We start from the raw sequence: 16,447 nt of genomic DNA, 5'->3' as shown, positions 1-16,447 counted from the left end.
GGCTCCTTGAGGACTGCTGGGAGGTGGGTGTGTGTGGGGAAAGCTTGTAGTCTCAGTGTCTCTTCTCTTATCCTGGCCTTGCCTCGGCCTTTATGGGGCTTCAGAGTCCGACTTTCTGAAGGATTCCACTTTGCCTGCAGTGGAGAAGGAATCATCAACATGGTTCTGGAGCTTCCAATTCAGGTATGTGCCATCCCTCATGACACCTCCCTGCCAAGGTCTGTCATAATCCCAGGGACACTGGCCTCTGAGCTGGGTTGGGACTGCTGGAAACTCTGCCTCACAGGGACAGTGTGGCCAGAGGGTGCGAGGTTTGAGGCTGCAGTCAGGACAATGTGGTGAGGGAACTGAAATTCTGAGGGCCAGAGCTAAGCCAGGCCAGATCTCTGCCTTGGCTGGGATTTGCCCCAGATCTCCCATTTTGCCCACAGAATGAACCACCAGGGCAGGCTGCAGCTGAAGAGAAGCACACCTGTGTTGTCCAGTATATCCTTTTCCCCCCACACTCTACCTCCACCAAAGACAGGTGAGACAGGCCCTCTGTGAGGGCCGCCTCCGCAGAGTCACCCTTCTCCCCACCATCCCCTAGAGGTCTGGCTCCCATATCCTGAGATGATCTTGATCCCAAAGTCAGGGAGTGGGTGCGGTGTTTAGATGCTTCATCAGGCAGATGCTGGTCTGGGAAGGTCTTGTGTGACTTGTGGCTGCCCTCTGTGCCTGCCTCCTTCCCTCCATGAGGTCCATTCCCTGCCATGAGGCTCTGCATTGGAGTCAGAGCCCTTCTTCCTTTAGCTTCTCGACAGATGATGACAATGATGTGGAAGTGGAGGCCCTGGAGGGAGACTCAGAGCTCAATCTGGTCACCGAGGTGTGGGTGGAGCCACAGTATGGGCGAGTGGGACCTGGCCCTGGAAGCTGGAAGCACCTCCAGGACCTGACATATTCTGAGATCCCACAAGCTGTGAGTGTCCTCAGAACAGTACCCCGACCTCTCTCACTGGATTGGGGTGCCATCTCCTTTGGAGTACTGCAGTCTGTGGGCTTCCTGGTGCCTCTGAATGGCTGGGACTGTTGAAGCTTCCTGAAGAGCTGGAACCCAGGGTATCCTGGGCTAAGAGATGTTGACTCCTGACCTCTGATGTTCTTCCTGTAGCTCCATCCACGGGATGCTGCCTGCATAGGTTCCATGCTGAGCTTTGAATACCTGATACAGCTGTGCCAAAGCAAGGAATGGGGTCCTGTGCCCCCAGAGCCGAGGGTCTCTGACGGTGAGTGAGGCAGGCGGCCCACTGGTGGAGCAGGGGAGTGGGTAGAATAATCAGTGTTTCACTGTGTCCTGCCTTTCCTCCCTTGTAGGATTGGATCAGGGAGGAGACACCTGTGTCCATGAGATCCCTTTCCATTTTGACCTAATGGGATTGCTGCCACAGTGCCAGCAGCTCCAGATGTTCTTCCTCTTGCTTGCCAGAGGTGGGTGAACCTGGTACCCTTACACCCCACACCTAAAGGGCCAGCAAGCCTGGAAGTATTAGAAAATAACAAACAGATGGGTCAGCAAGTGAGCAGATGAGTGGCGGGGACAGGAGGAGCCCATGAGGCTGAAGGAGGGGCCTTGCTGGTCAGGGCTGAGCCGGGGGCACCGGGCAGCAGGAGGCTCTTGGTGCTGAGCAGAGTGTGTGTCGGGCAGAGCCAGAGGGTGTCCCTTTCGCCGAGGGGTCCTGTCCCGCCAACGACATGGTGCTGTGCCTGCTGCACAGCTGCCTGGGGCAGGAGCTGAGTGACCGGGAGATCCCACTGACACCCGTTGACCAGGCTGCCTTCTTGAGTGAGGTGCTGCGGCGGACCTGCCACGTTCCAGGTGAGTTCCCCACATCCTCCTGACACCAGACCCTGGCCCAGCCCTTTTCCCCCACCCTCACAGGGTGATTTCTGTCTTTGAGTTTTGGCCTTCCCCTTCCTCCCCCTTTCTTCAACCCAGAGTCCCACCTGTCTGCTGGCTCTGCCCTCTTTCACCTATCTCTACCCTGATTGTAGGTGCCGAGGGGCCAGTACTAGGGGTTCATGGGATCCTGAAGGAGCAAGCATTCGTCAGCACCCAGGCCACAGGAGACTCCACCGTTACTTCCCTGGTCAGCACCGATTCTTCTCCCTGAACCCTTGTCACACTGACCTCCTTCTAGCACCACATCTTCAGGCCCCAACCTTCTACCGCCATTGAGACTAAGTGGCATCTGCCAGTGACAGAATGCCATCATTTTCCATTGTCCTGGATCTTTCAAGCTGTACCTGAGTCAGCTCTAGGGTGGAGGAGGGGAACAGGGGTTGGACATTCCCTTATAGATTGCTCTAATTTCTGTTTTTCTCTTACAGAGAGTAGGTCTTCCTGAAACTCTCAAGCCTCTCATCTCTGCCCAGCCCCCTCAGTGGCGCTGCTATGCAAGGCTTGTGAACCCCCAGCATGTGTTTCTGACTTTTCTCCCAGCTACCTTCTCAGGTGCCAGCCACTGACCTCCTCACGAACCCCCTCAGATACAAACCCCTGAGCTCCCGCACCAGCCCACCAGGCAGCTCTGATTTATTGTCTCATCCTCTTCAGATGTCCAGCGTCTGGCTGCCTGTGGCCTGGAGGGACCCCCTCAAGAGGAGACAAAGCCTAAGTTTGGGGATTGGAGTGGGGCTCCCAGTCTGAAAGATCTAGAAGGAACTGGGGTCAAAGTTACAAAGTCCCAAGTCCCTGTCCTCAGTGTAACCCTGGCTGATGGTAAGGCTGCCGACTCAAGGTGGGCAGGAGTGGGAGTGGGAAACAGACAGGGCTGGAAGACCACATGACACGTTTTCTTCACAGACAATGTCCAGAATCAAGGAGAGCTAAGCCCACCCTTCCGTCGAGACTTACAGGCTTATGCTGGGCGTCAGGCTTCCCAGACTGAGAGTACAGATGGGCCCCGGACCCGGTGTCCTGTCTACATCTACAGCTGTTCACTGGAAGCGCTGAGGGAACAAATGATTGGCATGCAGCCCCCTCAGGCACCCCGAGACCTCATCTTCCGGTGAGTGCCTTCAGTGTTGACCTATGTCCTCGCCGGGCCATGGCTCCCAGCCAAGAAGTAAGTACACACTAATGGGCATGGGCAGGTAAGTTGCCACATCCTGCTGGCTCCTTGCTTGATTTCCCCCAGCAAACCCTTGAACTTGTTAGGCCATGAATACACTTGATATGTGTCTGTAGATGATCCATTGGAGTGTGGATGGCTAATGAGTCTGAGGTATCACTTAAGGGAGTTAGTCAAGCTCCATTTTCCCTCCCCTTCCTAGGACTCAGTTCCTTGACCACCCCTCCCCATCCTCAGCCTGGATGGAGCCCCGGTACAAGGAGGCAGCTAACCATTGTGCCCTACTGCAGGAGCATGCACAGCGGTGCTATGTCCGTGGTGAGCAGGAGGGCGGTGGGAGGGAGGAGTGGGGCCCTGGGGGAGATACAGGGATTACAGGGTGGGGATTGGAGAGGCCATTCCAGAGCTTGAGCCTCATGGCCCCTTCCACTTCCATCAGGGCTATTCCGCAGCTTGCAGCAAGCACAGAGTGTGACCTCCCAGGATTTGCTGACAGCGGTAGATGCCTGTGAGGAGCTACTACAAGAAGTAGACATCACTCCATTTCTGCTTGCACTGTGTGGCCACACGTGGGGTTTGCCTCATGCACCCCCAAGCCCTGGGCCTCTCAGCCCTGGGCCCTTCAGCAGCAGCATGGAGGAGGGTGCTGAGCCTCGGGAACGAGCTATCCTAGCTTCTGAATCCAGGTTAGGATTGTACTTGAATGATGGATAAGGAGGTACACAGACCAAGTCCCTATAAACAAGGACTTTCCAGTCCAGGGGAATGACTGTCCAAGGTAGTATCTAAGCACCTGAGAAGCAGTAGTGCTTTGTCGCCGGCTCCCTGACTGCCATGCAGCCTTCCTCCCGCATTTGGCACAGGCAGCAGTCTCCCTCCCAGGCTCTCCCCATCTCCCCTGCTTTGGTGTTGAGTGATGAGCTGAGTCAGGGGTAGGGAGTCCCCTGGTGCTAACCGTGAAAGTAGAGACTTGTTCTGAGGACATCCACACAATAGTAGGAATCTCCCCAACCAATCTGTGAATTTCCTGGGGGCCAAAACTGTATTTTGCTCACTGCTAAGTCCCCAGCTCACCTTAGGGGCTCAGTAGGTCGCTGTTGAAGGGAGGAAGGGGAGGAGAGAAGGAGAAAGGCAAGCAGGCAGACAGCTATGGGTCTAGCATCTGCATGTGTTAGCATTGGGGAAACAGAAGACCAGAAGGACAGATATGCTGATGACTCCTAGATTGGAACTCCAGTCCAGTTCTCTCTTTGGAGCTCTAGATACCCACTTTTCATGCACCCCAAATGAATGCATTTTCTTCCCACTAACCCTTGATTCTCCACCTTTCTTCTTCATTCATGGTGAAAGATATCACCCTCAACCTAGTGATCCAAGTCAGAAAACTGGGAGTTATCGCTACTCTGTTTCATAGAAATCCCCATCCATTAAGAAATGTGAAAGTTAAGGCCAGGTGCAGTGACTCACTCCTGTAATCCCAACACTTTGGGAGGCTGAGGCGGGAGGATCACTTGAGCCCAGGAGTTCAAGACCAGCCTGAGCAACCAAGGGAGACTTTGTTTCTACAAAATAATTCAAAAATTAGCTGGGCGTGGTGGCACGTGCCTGTGGTCCCAGTTACTCAGAAGGCAAGCAGTGATGGCACCACTGCACTCCTACCTCAGCAACAGAGTAAAAGCCTGTCTCAAAAAAAAAAAGGAAAGAAAAAAGAAAAAGCAATATGGAGATTAGAGCCAAAATGTGTATGTTGGTTCTCCTCGCCTCTTTCACCACCCATGCCATTATGCTAAGCACTCTTCCTATGGACAAAAAGGCTTCCTGTGCTGCTCCCTAGTTGGGAGGCAGGCTGCTTCAGAACTTGGTGGTTCTTAACACTTCAACATCCTTACCCCAACCATTCAGCATAGAGACCGAGGACCTAAGCGAGCCTGAGTGTCAGAGCACCCGTGTCCCTGGCAATCCAGACCCTGGGCCAGAGATCTCTCTGACAGATGTCTGCCAGCTCAGAGGAGAGGCCCATGGTGCCCTTCATAGCGTCATCCAGGTGGGAAGCTTGGGCGAGGGTAGAAGAGGTGTAGAGTCCTGCCTGTGCAGAGGGACAGGATTCTCTCCTGGGTTGGTGGTATGCATGCGTCCTGCTCTAGGGTAGGGAGTAGTGTCCTGTTGAGGGGTGGCTGACATTCTAACCTCCTTCTAAACCCCATAACAGGAGAAGTTCCTAGAGATAAGTCGTCTCCACTTCCGCACAGTGCCTTCCAATCCCCACTACTTCTTCTATTGCCCTCCATCCAGCAGGCGAGAAGTGAGTGGCTCTCTTCCTTACCTCTCTTGTGCTCTCAACCCACAGTCCCAGAGGCCCACCCAGACCCTCTTGAGTCTTGGTTCCCTGAGACCTGGATGTTGCTCTTGTCTTGCCTTAGATCAAGCTGTCTCTTTCTTTTGCCTAGGATGAGGGGCCTCGGGACACAGTAGACAGAAAAATCAGTGACCTGGAGTTTTCAGAGGCTGAGCTTATGGGAGAAGAAGGTGTGTGGGCAAGTGAGTCAAGGTGGGGAAGGCTGCTTCACATGGAGATTCAGGGGCCTCCACTGCCAGCCTCTCCCATTGACCACGTGACATGCACTACTAGGAGACACATCTGCCTGCTGTGTGGTCACTGAGAGTGACCCAGAGCTAGAGGTAGAATACCGGGAGAGCCGTGAATCAGACCTGGGACCTGCTGGGCTAGACTCTGCTTCGCTGTCAGATGTAGACACTGTGAATCCTGATGAAGACTCCTTCAGTATCTTGGGGGACGACTCACCCACTGGGCCTGAGAGCCTCCTGCATGACCTGCCCCCACTCTTCCTGCACCTCACGTGCTCCGTGCGGCTGCGTGGGCAGCACAGCTCAGTACCTGTGTGCAGCCTGCCTACCTGCCTGGGTGAGTTTGAGGCAGCCCAAGGGAAAGCCAAAGGTCCTGGAACAGCCTGCCTGTGTGGGCGTGGAGGGGAGCCTAGGGGTTGTGTTTTTTAACACTTAGAACTTGGAATCTGTGCTTATCTTAGAGCAGCCCTCAGCAACTGCTAACTTCCCTCCTCTCCCAGGCCAGGTGCTTTCCAGTCTGGAGGGCCCCCTAATTGGAGGCCGAGTTCCTTTGAGGGACCTCAGTGTGACTCTGGATGTCTTCGTTCTGACCTTGCCCCTGGAAGTGGAGCTCCCCACAGCCTCAGACCCTCAGCACCACCGGTGTGGCAGCAAATTTGGTGGGGGGGGGGTAGGGGGACCACTGAGGGAATCTAGAGCACTTGGGGACTAAGGAGACCTTGAGGAGTCCAAGAAAGGAGTGAGGAGGAGGCCCTGGTAGGATAGTAGCTCCTGACCTTTGACTTTTGTTCCCACCCTGTTCAGGTCAACATCTGAAAGCAGTGCTTCATTCCCACGATCCCCAGGGCAGCCATCATCTTTAAGGTCAGATGATGGCCTTGGGCCCCCACTGCCACCCCCAGAAGAAGAGAGGTACTTCCTTATCTCCCTCTCAGAGTTCATTACTCCTTTTCAATTTCATTTGCTGGAAACCAATATCTTAACCTTTCTTCCAATTAGGCACCCAGGTCTATCCAGTTTGGCCACGCCCCACAGACTGGCTATTGAGACCACCATGAATGAGGTGAGCCCCTCACCCCCAACACTGTCACTGATTCCCTTTCCATCAGGTGAGTGAGATAAGGTGCCCTCTTTGTTCTGGGATAGAAGTGAGACTTCTCTCAGTCTGTGAGGCAAAGTATCTTCTAGTCTGGGTTGAGGGAATGCCCAAGGAAGCAAGGGAGGTGCCCTTGTCACTTGCTGTCTAACCGTAGATCCGCTGGTTGTTGGAAGATGAGATGGTGGGGGCACTCCGAAGAGGGGGCATCCCCCAGAGCCCTGCCCTGCACCGCGCAGCTGCCCATATCCATAGCTCTCCTGGACGCTCCACCTGCCTTCGCCAAACTCTGCCACTGAGTTTTGTATTTGGGCCAGAGCGTTCCCTCACACAATTCAAGGAGGTAAGTTGCCCTCAGAACACTGCAGGGTCATCTTGGGGCCCGTCCTTCCCTGGGTCCCAGGCACAGGACTGGAAGGCCCTCTGTTAGTTCGAGCTCATAGAGTTACCCCTCCTGTCTCCCTACTGACCACATCGTCTGCCCTCACCCCTGTGCTTGGCAGCCCAACTCAGTGGAAAGAAACCCAGCTCCCAACCTGGTCACTGCTCCTGTTGAACCTTAGGCAAGTCACTGAACCTTTTCTTACCTCAGCAGTGGGGATGCCAGCATCTGCTTTACCAGGTAGTTAGGAGCGTCTCATGAGGAAGTGTAGCTCACCACGTGTGGGGAGGGCTGCCCTGCCTAAACTGTGATCTTGGCTCCTGCTCTCTAGGAGTTCCGGCGCCTCCATCTCCCTGGCCATGTTCTTCTTGAAGACCCTGACAGTGGCTTCTTCTTTGTGGCAGCTGGCCAACAGCCAGGTGGGTCCCATGGGGAGCCTTCTTCAGCAGCCTGGGCTTGGCACAGTCACGAGGACAGGGCTGAAGGCATCGAAGGGGAGGTGAGTCTCACCTGGGAATGGAGGGGGGTGGTGGGTGTGTGGGGCCTATACCTCAGTCCTGACTTCCTATTTCTCAGACCCTGACAGCCAGCCCCCAAGCACCTGGGTCCCCAGAGGATTCTGAGGGTGTCCCCCTCATCAGCCTGCCCAGCGTGCCACAGGGAGGTAAGAGAGGACTTGGGCCACAAAGTCTGGGGGCCAGGACCAGATCCCTGACCATGCTTCCATTTTTGGAGGGAGGCCCTAGACAGGATTGAGAGAGGCTCCAGGCATATTCTTTCTCTATCCAGGGAGTCAGCCTGGGCCCAGCCGGGGGCTAAGTCTCATGTCCAGTCAGGGCAGTGTGGACTCAGACCACTTAGGTAAGCTGGGGGGAGGGGGTGAAGGACTCTAAGCTGATGGGAGGTGGGCTTAGGGCTGCACTGGGAAAGGTCTGGGCAGGAGGCATCAGAAGGGACTAATCTGAAGTGCATCAAGCTGGATGCACCTGGAGGATCAGGTGAGTCGGGCCCAGCTTCGGATGGGATTGACCTTCAGTGCATCTGACACAGGTTATGATGGTGGCAGCAGTGGCTCAGACAGCGAGGGTCCCAATGACACCCTTGGTGAGAAGGCCCCCTTCACATTGCGGACTCCACCTGGGCCAGCACCTCCACAGCCTTCACTCTCAGGCCTCCCTGGGCCCTCCCTGCCTGACTTCTGGCTCATTGTCCGGGTCCTGCAGGACCGTGTGGAAGTGTATGCACATGCACGGTAAGTAGAAGCCAGGGCCTGCACCCTCACGCTCCCATTAACCTCTTCTCTCTGCTCCCACAGTACCTCTCTCCAGTGTTAGAAGTAAGACTTGGGACTGAGAGCTTGGGTAGAGATCCAACTTGTATTCTTAGGTTGGTGGCTCCTGATCACTTTCCACATCTTACAGCTAAGCACATCACATTCAACTGTCTTATAGGAGTCAAAAAGCTGATGGGGATTTTGGCTTCTAGATGAGCATTAACAACATCTAAGGTTCACAGCAGCTTCAGAAGTTCGTGTATAAAAATAAGGCATAATAAGGCTGGGCATGGTAGCTCATGCCTGTAATCCTAGGCATTTGGGAGGCCGAGGCAGGTGGATCACTTGAGGTCAGGAGTTCGAGACCAGCCTGGCCAACATGGTGAAACCCCGTCTCCATTAAAAATACAAAAATTAGTTGGGCGTGGTGGCAGGCGCCTGTAGTCCCAGCTAATTGGGAGGCTGAGGCAGAAGAATCTTGAACCTGGGAGGTGGAGGTTGCAGTGAATGAGATTGTGCCACTCCACTCCAGCCAGGGCAACAGAGCAAGACACTGTCTCCAAAAAAAATAAATAAATAAGGCATAATAGCTAATATTTATCAAGTGCATACTGTGTGGTAGGCATTGTTCTGGTGCTTACATGAATCCACTCATTTATCTACATAACAACCCTACGGCGTATTAATATCCTTATCATTTGGGTGAAGAAACTGAAGCACAGGTCAGTTAAATACTTGCCCAAGGCCATAGTAAGTGACAAAGCCAGGATTCCTGCATAGGCATTGGTTCACTACTGCTGTCATCTCAGGGGTGGGTGGGATGTGCAGGGTAAGGTGGGGTTGAGAAGAAAGGAAAACCACCATTCTGACAAACACTTGAGAAGAAAGAAGAGGCACACAGCATAAAGGGGCCTCAGTGTGGTGCCCGTATGGGAGCTGGTGAAGCAAGTGTGGAGCCTCGGCGTCCAGAACTGCTCTTGAGAATTCCATCTCTTCCATTTCCCACCAAGTTTACCTTTGTCCAAGCCTGCTCCCTTTTCATGGTTTCCCTTGGCCCCACTTCCATGACTTTCCCTCCCCTTCGTGATACATATAACTGCAGTTATGTCATATATACATATCATGCCATTACATATAACTCCTCCTCACTGCAGTTCTGGTCCGATTATCCTTCCTTCCCAGGAGCCTGATTCGGGAGGATGGGGGGCCAGGCACTGAGTGTCGCCACCTGCAGCAGCTCCTGGTGAGGCGAGTTGGGGAAATCTGCAGGGAGGTCAACCAGGTAAGGGGCAGGCCTCTCCAGGCCCTGAGACAGAACAGATGAGAACCAAATTTCTAAGAACTTGATTTTCAGAGGCTATTGGTCCATTTCAGAATCAATAATTATGGAAAGTCTTTGACTCCCTCAGTTAGTAGGATGCTGTTTCTCCCCCAGCTCCCTACAACCTTGGGAGTGCTCCACAACCCACCCCCAGTAACAGTGGGTTACTCTTTCAAACCATCCCAGTAACCATGAGATACTCCCTCTCATTGCACTGTGCTAGCATTAGTGATATACTAGTGACCCAGACAGAGGGACGCTGTAACTCTGTGGAGCTTGTGTAGAATGGGGGAGAGTTGAACAACTGAATTACACAACTTATTTCAATTACAATTGTGAAGAATCCTAAAAGGAACAGTAGAAGCTGCTATGAAAGCATGTAACAGGAATCTGACCATCTGAAGTATCAGGGGAAGCTTCTTAGAGGAAGTGAGTTTTAAGCTGAGACCCAAAGGATGGTGAACAGATTCTGGCGCCAAAGGGACAAGTGTTCCTAACTAAGAATCCCTCTCAGAGGCCTGAGCTCTGACCTCTCAGTGATAACTGATACTCTTGTTAACCTCCAATCCCCAGTGATAGTGGTCATTCTCTCTGGCATTTGATCACCCCTGACCACCACCACCCACTTAGGAGGAGATATTTCTGTTCCCTGACCTCGTGCTCCTTCTCCCAGCGACTGCTTCTTCAAGACCTTCACGACAGCCACGTGTGTAACTCTCTTCTGGTGGCCGAGAGTGAAGAAGATCTGTGGCGCAGCGAGACTCCCTTCCACTCCCGTCAGCGGGCACCACTGCCCAGTGATGGTGAGATCCCACCCACGAGCCTCCCTCACAAGGCGGTGCTGCTGCCCTTTCTTTTACTGAATACTCTGGTGAAAGCTGAGGGCCGAGTCCTCATTACTTGGTCATCAGTGCCAGGTACTAGAGAGAGAGCAAGAAGGATGGGACAGGAAAGGATCACTGGACTTGGCTGCTGAACGTCATTGGCTGCTGAACGTCAGTGATTTTCATGGAAGTACTTTCAGTAGAGAGATGGGAATAGAAAGCAGATGAAATTAAAAGTGAAAGAGGGTGATAGGTGGGGCCGAGAATAACTACTCTTACAAGTAGCTTGGCAGTGAAGACAGAGAAAATAGATACGGCAGTAACTAAAGGAAGATGGGGGCAAGGAAGGAGCTTTAAAATAAAGTAGAGACTTGAGCATGTTTATATTCTATAGGGAAAGAGCCAGTGGAGAGGGAGAGGTTGAAGAATACAGAAGAGGAGAGATCATTGAAGGGGCATCAGGCCATGATCCATCTTCCTAAGAGCCTGCCTCTGCCTGGCCCTGTCTCGTTACCCAGAATGACCATCTTTCCCTGGCAGGGAAATAGACAGGAATGAAGAGTTTGGGGGAGTGAGGACAAGCAGGCCAGTTCCCATGTAAGAGAAATCCAGAGGGGAGGAGCCTGAAGGCCAGTAGAATTGGCCGCCTAATCGGCTGTTCCCCCAGACAGGCAGCCACAGGACTGCTTTGGGATTTCCAGTCATGGTAAGGGAACAAGATAATCCACTCAAGATAGTAACTGAAGTCTCAACACTTCTCCCTTCTCTTACTCCTGATGACCTCTCACCCAAACGGATAGAGGAAAAGCTGAACCATAACATTCCTTTGCAGTTCTCTGGTTTAAAAGTAAAATCAGACTACTGATTATTTTTAACATTCTCAGCAAGTCTGTAGACAAATGTTTCTGACATCTGCAGGAGAGTGCATCTCTCAGCATGTTCTGGGATCTCCTCCTTATCAAAGCAGAGTCCCCATAATTAGTGGACTCCCATGGTTTCAAAGGCATCTTCTGCAAATTGAACATGAGCTAGGACAGGCGAACACTTTTACTTCAGAATGACTTCCGGCAGCCTGAGATGTAAAGCCAGTCAGAACCCAGACATAGCCCTTCCTCATTTTAGTCTCTCCAGACTTTTTCCCTGAAACCCTTAGCAACCAGCATTCCATTCCAGAGCCTCTGCCTCTACACAGAAACTGCAGCCTCCTGGGTAGCCTGTGTGCTGTTCACACTTGACAGCAGCTTCTCTGAGAGCAAAACTGCCACTTTGATCCACCGCAAGGCTCCCTGGAAACCTGAAAAGGGTCAAAGGAGGCATTGTACTGTGGCCATGGGCTCCTGTGTACTGCCACACTACCCTTTGGGTTTGTTGGCGCTTCTGTCCTCCAAAGCCCAGGACACAGTTTATCCCTCCTCTGCAGCTGGTGTGCATAAGCAGCCATACCCTTTTGGTTTTAATGAGGTTACTGTTGGAACTCCCCGGAGGACATAGTGCTACAGTGCTACTGACATATATTATGACAGGGTCAGAATCTCTTGGCATGATCTTGAGGATTTCCTCATGCTTTGCCTGCCTTGTTACCTCTCCTTAGCTCCTTCTCTAAGTCTCCTTGAGATACCTGTAGAAACCTTTGTGCTATGACCTGTGTTCCTAAGGGCACGCGTCTGCCTGGCCCTGTCGTGTTACCCAAAATGATCATCGTTTCTCTGCAGTAATCAGGGACAGGTCTGGAGAAGTGAGGGCAAGTATGCCAGTTCCCAGGTGAGAAGTCTGTGGAGGGCAGAGGGTGGTGTGTCCCATTTCTAATCCCTGCTCCCCTTCCCCCAGATTATGCTGCTGATGAGAGCTGTGCGCCCCGAGGGTACCTGGCAGCCACAATGCAGTTTGTCCCTGGCCATTTCTCCTGTGACGTTGTGTGGGGAACTGTGATCCGAGTCCATTCACGCCTCAAAATGGGACCCAGCATGGGGGTCTCTCGGGGTATGTGATTGGCATGACAGGGCAGGTGAACATTGGAAGGATCTGGAAAAGGCAGTTTCCTGAGCCCACGTTACTTCCCCAGCCATCCAGGCCCTGCGCTCTGTGCTCAATGCCTTCTCTGTGGTGAACCGGAAAAACATGTTTGTTTATCAGGAACGAGCAACAAAGGCTGTGTACTATCTTCGGTACGTGGCCCTTGGAAGGTGGGTAGGGCATGAGTTAAGGATGGCATGGGAGGCATGTCCAAAGACATGCTGCTCTTTCCCAGGCTCCTGGAGACATCCTGCAGTGACCGACCATGGAAAGGGGATGCGCTGCCCCCTTCCCTCGCTCTGTCCCGAAGCCAAGAGCCCATCTACTCTGAGGAAGCTTTGGCATGTATCACTCCCACTGCCTGATGCCCCTGTGTGCCCCTTGCACTTTGCTCTCTGGAGCCAGGGCCCTGACCACAGTTTTCCGTGTAGGGTCCTCGTTCTCCCTTAGACATGGCCTCCAGCCGCAGTTCAGATGCTGCTCGTCCTGTGGGCCAAGTGGACAGACATATCCAGCTGCTGGTCCATGGTGTTGGGCAGGCAGGTAAGGTCTGAAGAGGGGGTAGGGGAGTGGCCACATGAGGCTCCAGAATCCTCCGGGACTTCTCTTAGAACCTTACAAGCATTACACTGAAGTTATGTAACAGTTGCAGCCCAAGACCTGGCACATATTAAGTGAGCCATAAATACTAGCTGGAGGCTCCAGACCCTCTGGGACTTCTCTTAGAACCTCGTATTACTCCGCCCTGGGCCCCTCCTCTAGTTCCTGCTGTGCTCAGGGCTTTCCGCAAGCAGGAGCTGCATGGGAAGGAACTGGCTTCTGCCATGTTCAGGGATAGGGCTGCAGTTGATTGAGGCGCAGCTTGGGGAAGGGGAGCTGGGGTGACTGGAGAACTGGTGGTGCCACCGGCCTGATACCAGACTGGGTTCGGGGTGAAGAGGATGGTTATTTGGGATATATTTTGCCCGAGGTGTCCAGTAGGCAACTGGATTTTCCAGCTAATATTTATAGCTCAGTTAACGTGCTGGTCTTGGGCTGAGACTGTTACATAACTTCTAGTGTAATTCTTGCAACAAACTTATGAGGATGATGCTATTATAATTCTTATTTTATGGATAAAAGCCCTGAGGTTTTGAGAGTAAAACTCAAAAAGTATCCACAGTCACATAGCGAGTAGCTTGGCAGAATTGGAACCTAGTGCTGGCTACCTCCAGAGCCAGCACTCCTAACGCTGCTTCTAGTATACAGGGAATTGGGAATTGTTTGAGTTTGGTATCTTAGGGTTGCTATGGGGGTAGCTGGTTCCTCTACCAGTGTCCCCACCTTCCCACCATGGCTGTGTCAAGGTCCTGAGATCACGGATGAGCTCGTGCGAGTTCTGTGTCGACGCCTGGATGAGGCCACACTGGACGTCATCACAGTCATGCTTGTTCGGAACTGCAAGCTAACACCAGCTGATGTGGAGGTCAGCTCCCCTCCAGGCACCAGCATCCTTCCCAGACTCAGCCACAGGTGCTGGGACAGTCTAGGCTGGAACTTCTGCATTCAGCTCTGCCCTCTTCTTCCCACTCTGCAGTTCATCCAGCCCCCTGGAAGTCTCCCCTCAGAGGTGCTGCATCTGGCCCTACCCACGTCCTGCAGGCCCTGGCTTCCAGCCTTGGCGTGGTACCTGCGGCAGAACTTGCTCATCTTCCTGCACTCTCCCAAGTACACAGATAGCAACAGCCGGAACCACTTCCAAGTGAGATCGCACTCATTTCTCTCCACACTCATGTGCACCCCTGCCGCCTGCCCCACGCACACCCTTACTGACTCTTTCCTACAGATACCACTATATGTACCTTTGTCCTTGGACCTGGGTATACCCGTGCCCCCTGGGGACCATTATTACCCACTTGTGTCTTCTCGTGCTCCCATGTCTACCTGCACCACGTTCCCCACTGTGGGCACCCATCCCTGAGGGTTTTGTCCATTTGCTTGGTCTTAGTGCTCTGTGGCTGTTCTTTCCCCAGCATCCACTCCCACCACAGGGTGGCCTCCCTGACTTGGACATCTACTTGTATAACAAGCCTGGTGGACAGGGCACTGGGGGCAAAGGTATGGTGCAGGGCACGGGCCTGTGGCACCACCAGGTGAGGGAAAGCCTTTTGCCATCCTGTTGCTGAGAGGACCTTTCCCAGGCTTGCAGCTGAGTGGAGGGTCTTGGGAGGGGTGGTCGGCAAGTCCCACAGCTGAATCTTCCTATGGATTTCTACCCAGGGGTTGCCTGCATCACTCTAGCCTTTGTGGATGAAGGAGGAGCCCCCTTGTCAGTGGCGCTGTGGCCCCCCTCCTCTCCGGGACCCCCAGACCCACTGCGAGAGGAGGAATTTGAGCAGCTGACCCAGGTCATCCGCTGCCCGGTTGTTGTGGACGGTTCTTCAGGTGGGACAGCTTGGTCAGAGGATGAGGTGTTCAGTTATTGCTGTGGGAGGTAAGGGTGGTGAGTAGAGGGGGATCTAGGGTCCCCTGTTCTCCTTCCAGCTCAGAATGGGGCCCCACGGCTTCGACTGGATGTGTGGGAAAAGGGGAACATCAGTATTGTGCAGCTGGAGGAGAAGTTCCGAGGAGCAGCTCGCCAGGCCCTGGCCGATGCCATCATCGAGCTTCAGCTGCTGCCAGCTTCACTATGTACAGAGGACACACCCTCAGGTATGCAAGTCAAGAGGTCCTTGGGGTCCAGAGAATGTCACAGATCCAGGCAGGACAGTGTGGCAGGTGAGGGTACAAAGATGGGGTTTAGGGGAAGCATGACAGAAAGCTACTACATCAGAATCACTTACTTACAGTTGTCCATGAGCTTGTCTGTGCATCATCCAGGTGCTACATTGGCAGCAGTGAATGGCTGCAGCTGCTCACCCACTTAGACAGGGCTGTTGCATCAGAAGCTCACTTCATACTAACACATGCGGTTGCACACTATCAGTTGTATATACTGTCATTCACTGACAGGTAGAGTAGGAGGCAGGTCACTGTCATACCAGTCTTGAGATTCAGTTTTCTGGAATGGGGATTGATGATCAGTGATGGGTGTCTGTAATATCTGGTGTCCACAGGAAGTCTCAGGAACGGATCGTTGGAAACTAAGAGCTCTGCAGGCCGAGCTAGCACCTTTCCCCCTGCCCCTGTCCCTGGGGAGCCTGTGACTCCACCCAGCAAAGCTGGCCGGCGTAGCTTCTGGGATATGCTGGTAATGGGAGGAAGTGGTGAAGTGGGCATCTACCTTTCTGCCTGCCTCCTAGCTCCTCTTACACTCCCTCCTGCCTCCCAGTCCCCTATAGGCCTTGCCACAGTCTCCTTTCATATGAAACTGCTCTGTCCTGCCAGACACCATGGCATGTACCTTTAGTCCCAGCTCCTCAGGAGGATGAAGTAGGAGGATTTTGCTTCAGGCCAAGGTTCAAGGCTGTAGTACGTTGTGATCATGCCTGTTAATGGCCACTGCACTCCAGCCTGGGCAACATAGAAACACTCTCTTAAAAAAACAAAACAAAAACTGCTCTGTCTTTTGGACTGGATTTTGCAGAATGTGGCAGTTCTCACTGATGTAGAGGGAGCCTTAACTTACTATGTGCCTTCACTTCCATTTTTCTTGTCGGATCCTCACAACAGCTTGCAAGATAAGTAGAGCTTTTACAGTGAGGAAGGTGAGGCTCAGGAAAGTTAAGTAACCTGCCCTGGGCTCCTTAGCCTGCCCCTAGGGAAGCTAACTGAACCCAGACCTCTGAACCCTCCTAGCTCACTGCTGTTCCATAGTGCCTCCATCCCACACCTTTCCTCTTCCCAGTAGCCCTTCCTCA

The 16,447-nt window shown here is 53.1% G+C and overlaps 1 protein-coding gene across 8 annotated transcripts in view; it reads left to right on the top strand.

Moving 5' to 3' along the window:
• LOC105494884 (SZT2 subunit of KICSTOR complex) overlaps nt 1-16,447 on the top strand; it is a 62,943-nt gene that overhangs the window by 36,551 nt on the left and 9,945 nt on the right. For 6 of the 8 annotated variants that reach the window (XM_011763822.2, XM_011763819.2, XM_011763820.2 and 3 more), the window contains exons 17-52: nt 105-183; nt 432-526; nt 793-961; nt 1,154-1,268; nt 1,357-1,470; nt 1,688-1,858; nt 2,035-2,129; nt 2,371-2,494; nt 2,597-2,761; nt 2,846-3,050; nt 3,316-3,431; nt 3,553-3,799; nt 5,016-5,157; nt 5,323-5,415; nt 5,561-5,651; nt 5,743-6,036; nt 6,200-6,341; nt 6,504-6,611; nt 6,699-6,762; nt 6,953-7,138; nt 7,509-7,676; nt 7,754-7,841; nt 7,967-8,038; nt 8,228-8,429; nt 9,633-9,732; nt 10,445-10,574; nt 12,423-12,575; nt 12,658-12,760; nt 12,844-12,949; nt 13,040-13,151; nt 13,955-14,073; nt 14,185-14,349; nt 14,621-14,705; nt 14,868-15,032; nt 15,132-15,299; nt 15,704-15,837. In XM_011763822.2, coding sequence (XP_011762124.2) covers nt 105-183; nt 432-526; nt 793-961; nt 1,154-1,268; nt 1,357-1,470; nt 1,688-1,858; nt 2,035-2,129; nt 2,371-2,494; nt 2,597-2,761; nt 2,846-3,050; nt 3,316-3,431; nt 3,553-3,799; nt 5,016-5,157; nt 5,323-5,415; nt 5,561-5,651; nt 5,743-6,036; nt 6,200-6,341; nt 6,504-6,611; nt 6,699-6,762; nt 6,953-7,138; nt 7,509-7,676; nt 7,754-7,841; nt 7,967-8,038; nt 8,228-8,429; nt 9,633-9,732; nt 10,445-10,574; nt 12,423-12,575; nt 12,658-12,760; nt 12,844-12,949; nt 13,040-13,151; nt 13,955-14,073; nt 14,185-14,349; nt 14,621-14,705; nt 14,868-15,032; nt 15,132-15,299; nt 15,704-15,837 — 4,885 coding nt within the window. The remainder of the gene's footprint in view (nt 1-104; nt 184-431; nt 527-792; nt 962-1,153; nt 1,269-1,356; nt 1,471-1,687; nt 1,859-2,034; nt 2,130-2,370; nt 2,495-2,596; nt 2,762-2,845; nt 3,051-3,315; nt 3,432-3,552; nt 3,800-5,015; nt 5,158-5,322; nt 5,416-5,560; nt 5,652-5,742; nt 6,037-6,199; nt 6,342-6,503; nt 6,612-6,698; nt 6,763-6,952; nt 7,139-7,508; nt 7,677-7,753; nt 7,842-7,966; nt 8,039-8,227; nt 8,430-9,632; nt 9,733-10,444; nt 10,575-12,422; nt 12,576-12,657; nt 12,761-12,843; nt 12,950-13,039; nt 13,152-13,954; nt 14,074-14,184; nt 14,350-14,620; nt 14,706-14,867; nt 15,033-15,131; nt 15,300-15,703; nt 15,838-16,447) is intronic. The other 2 variants (XM_011763821.2, XM_011763817.2) reach the window with 1 other exon arrangement.

The sequence above is a fragment of the Macaca nemestrina genome, chromosome 1, assembly GCF_043159975.1.
Source record: "Macaca nemestrina isolate mMacNem1 chromosome 1, mMacNem.hap1, whole genome shotgun sequence".
Taxonomy (NCBI): Eukaryota; Metazoa; Chordata; class Mammalia; order Primates; family Cercopithecidae; genus Macaca; species Macaca nemestrina.
This window is presented reverse-complemented; position numbering and strand designations above follow the sequence as displayed.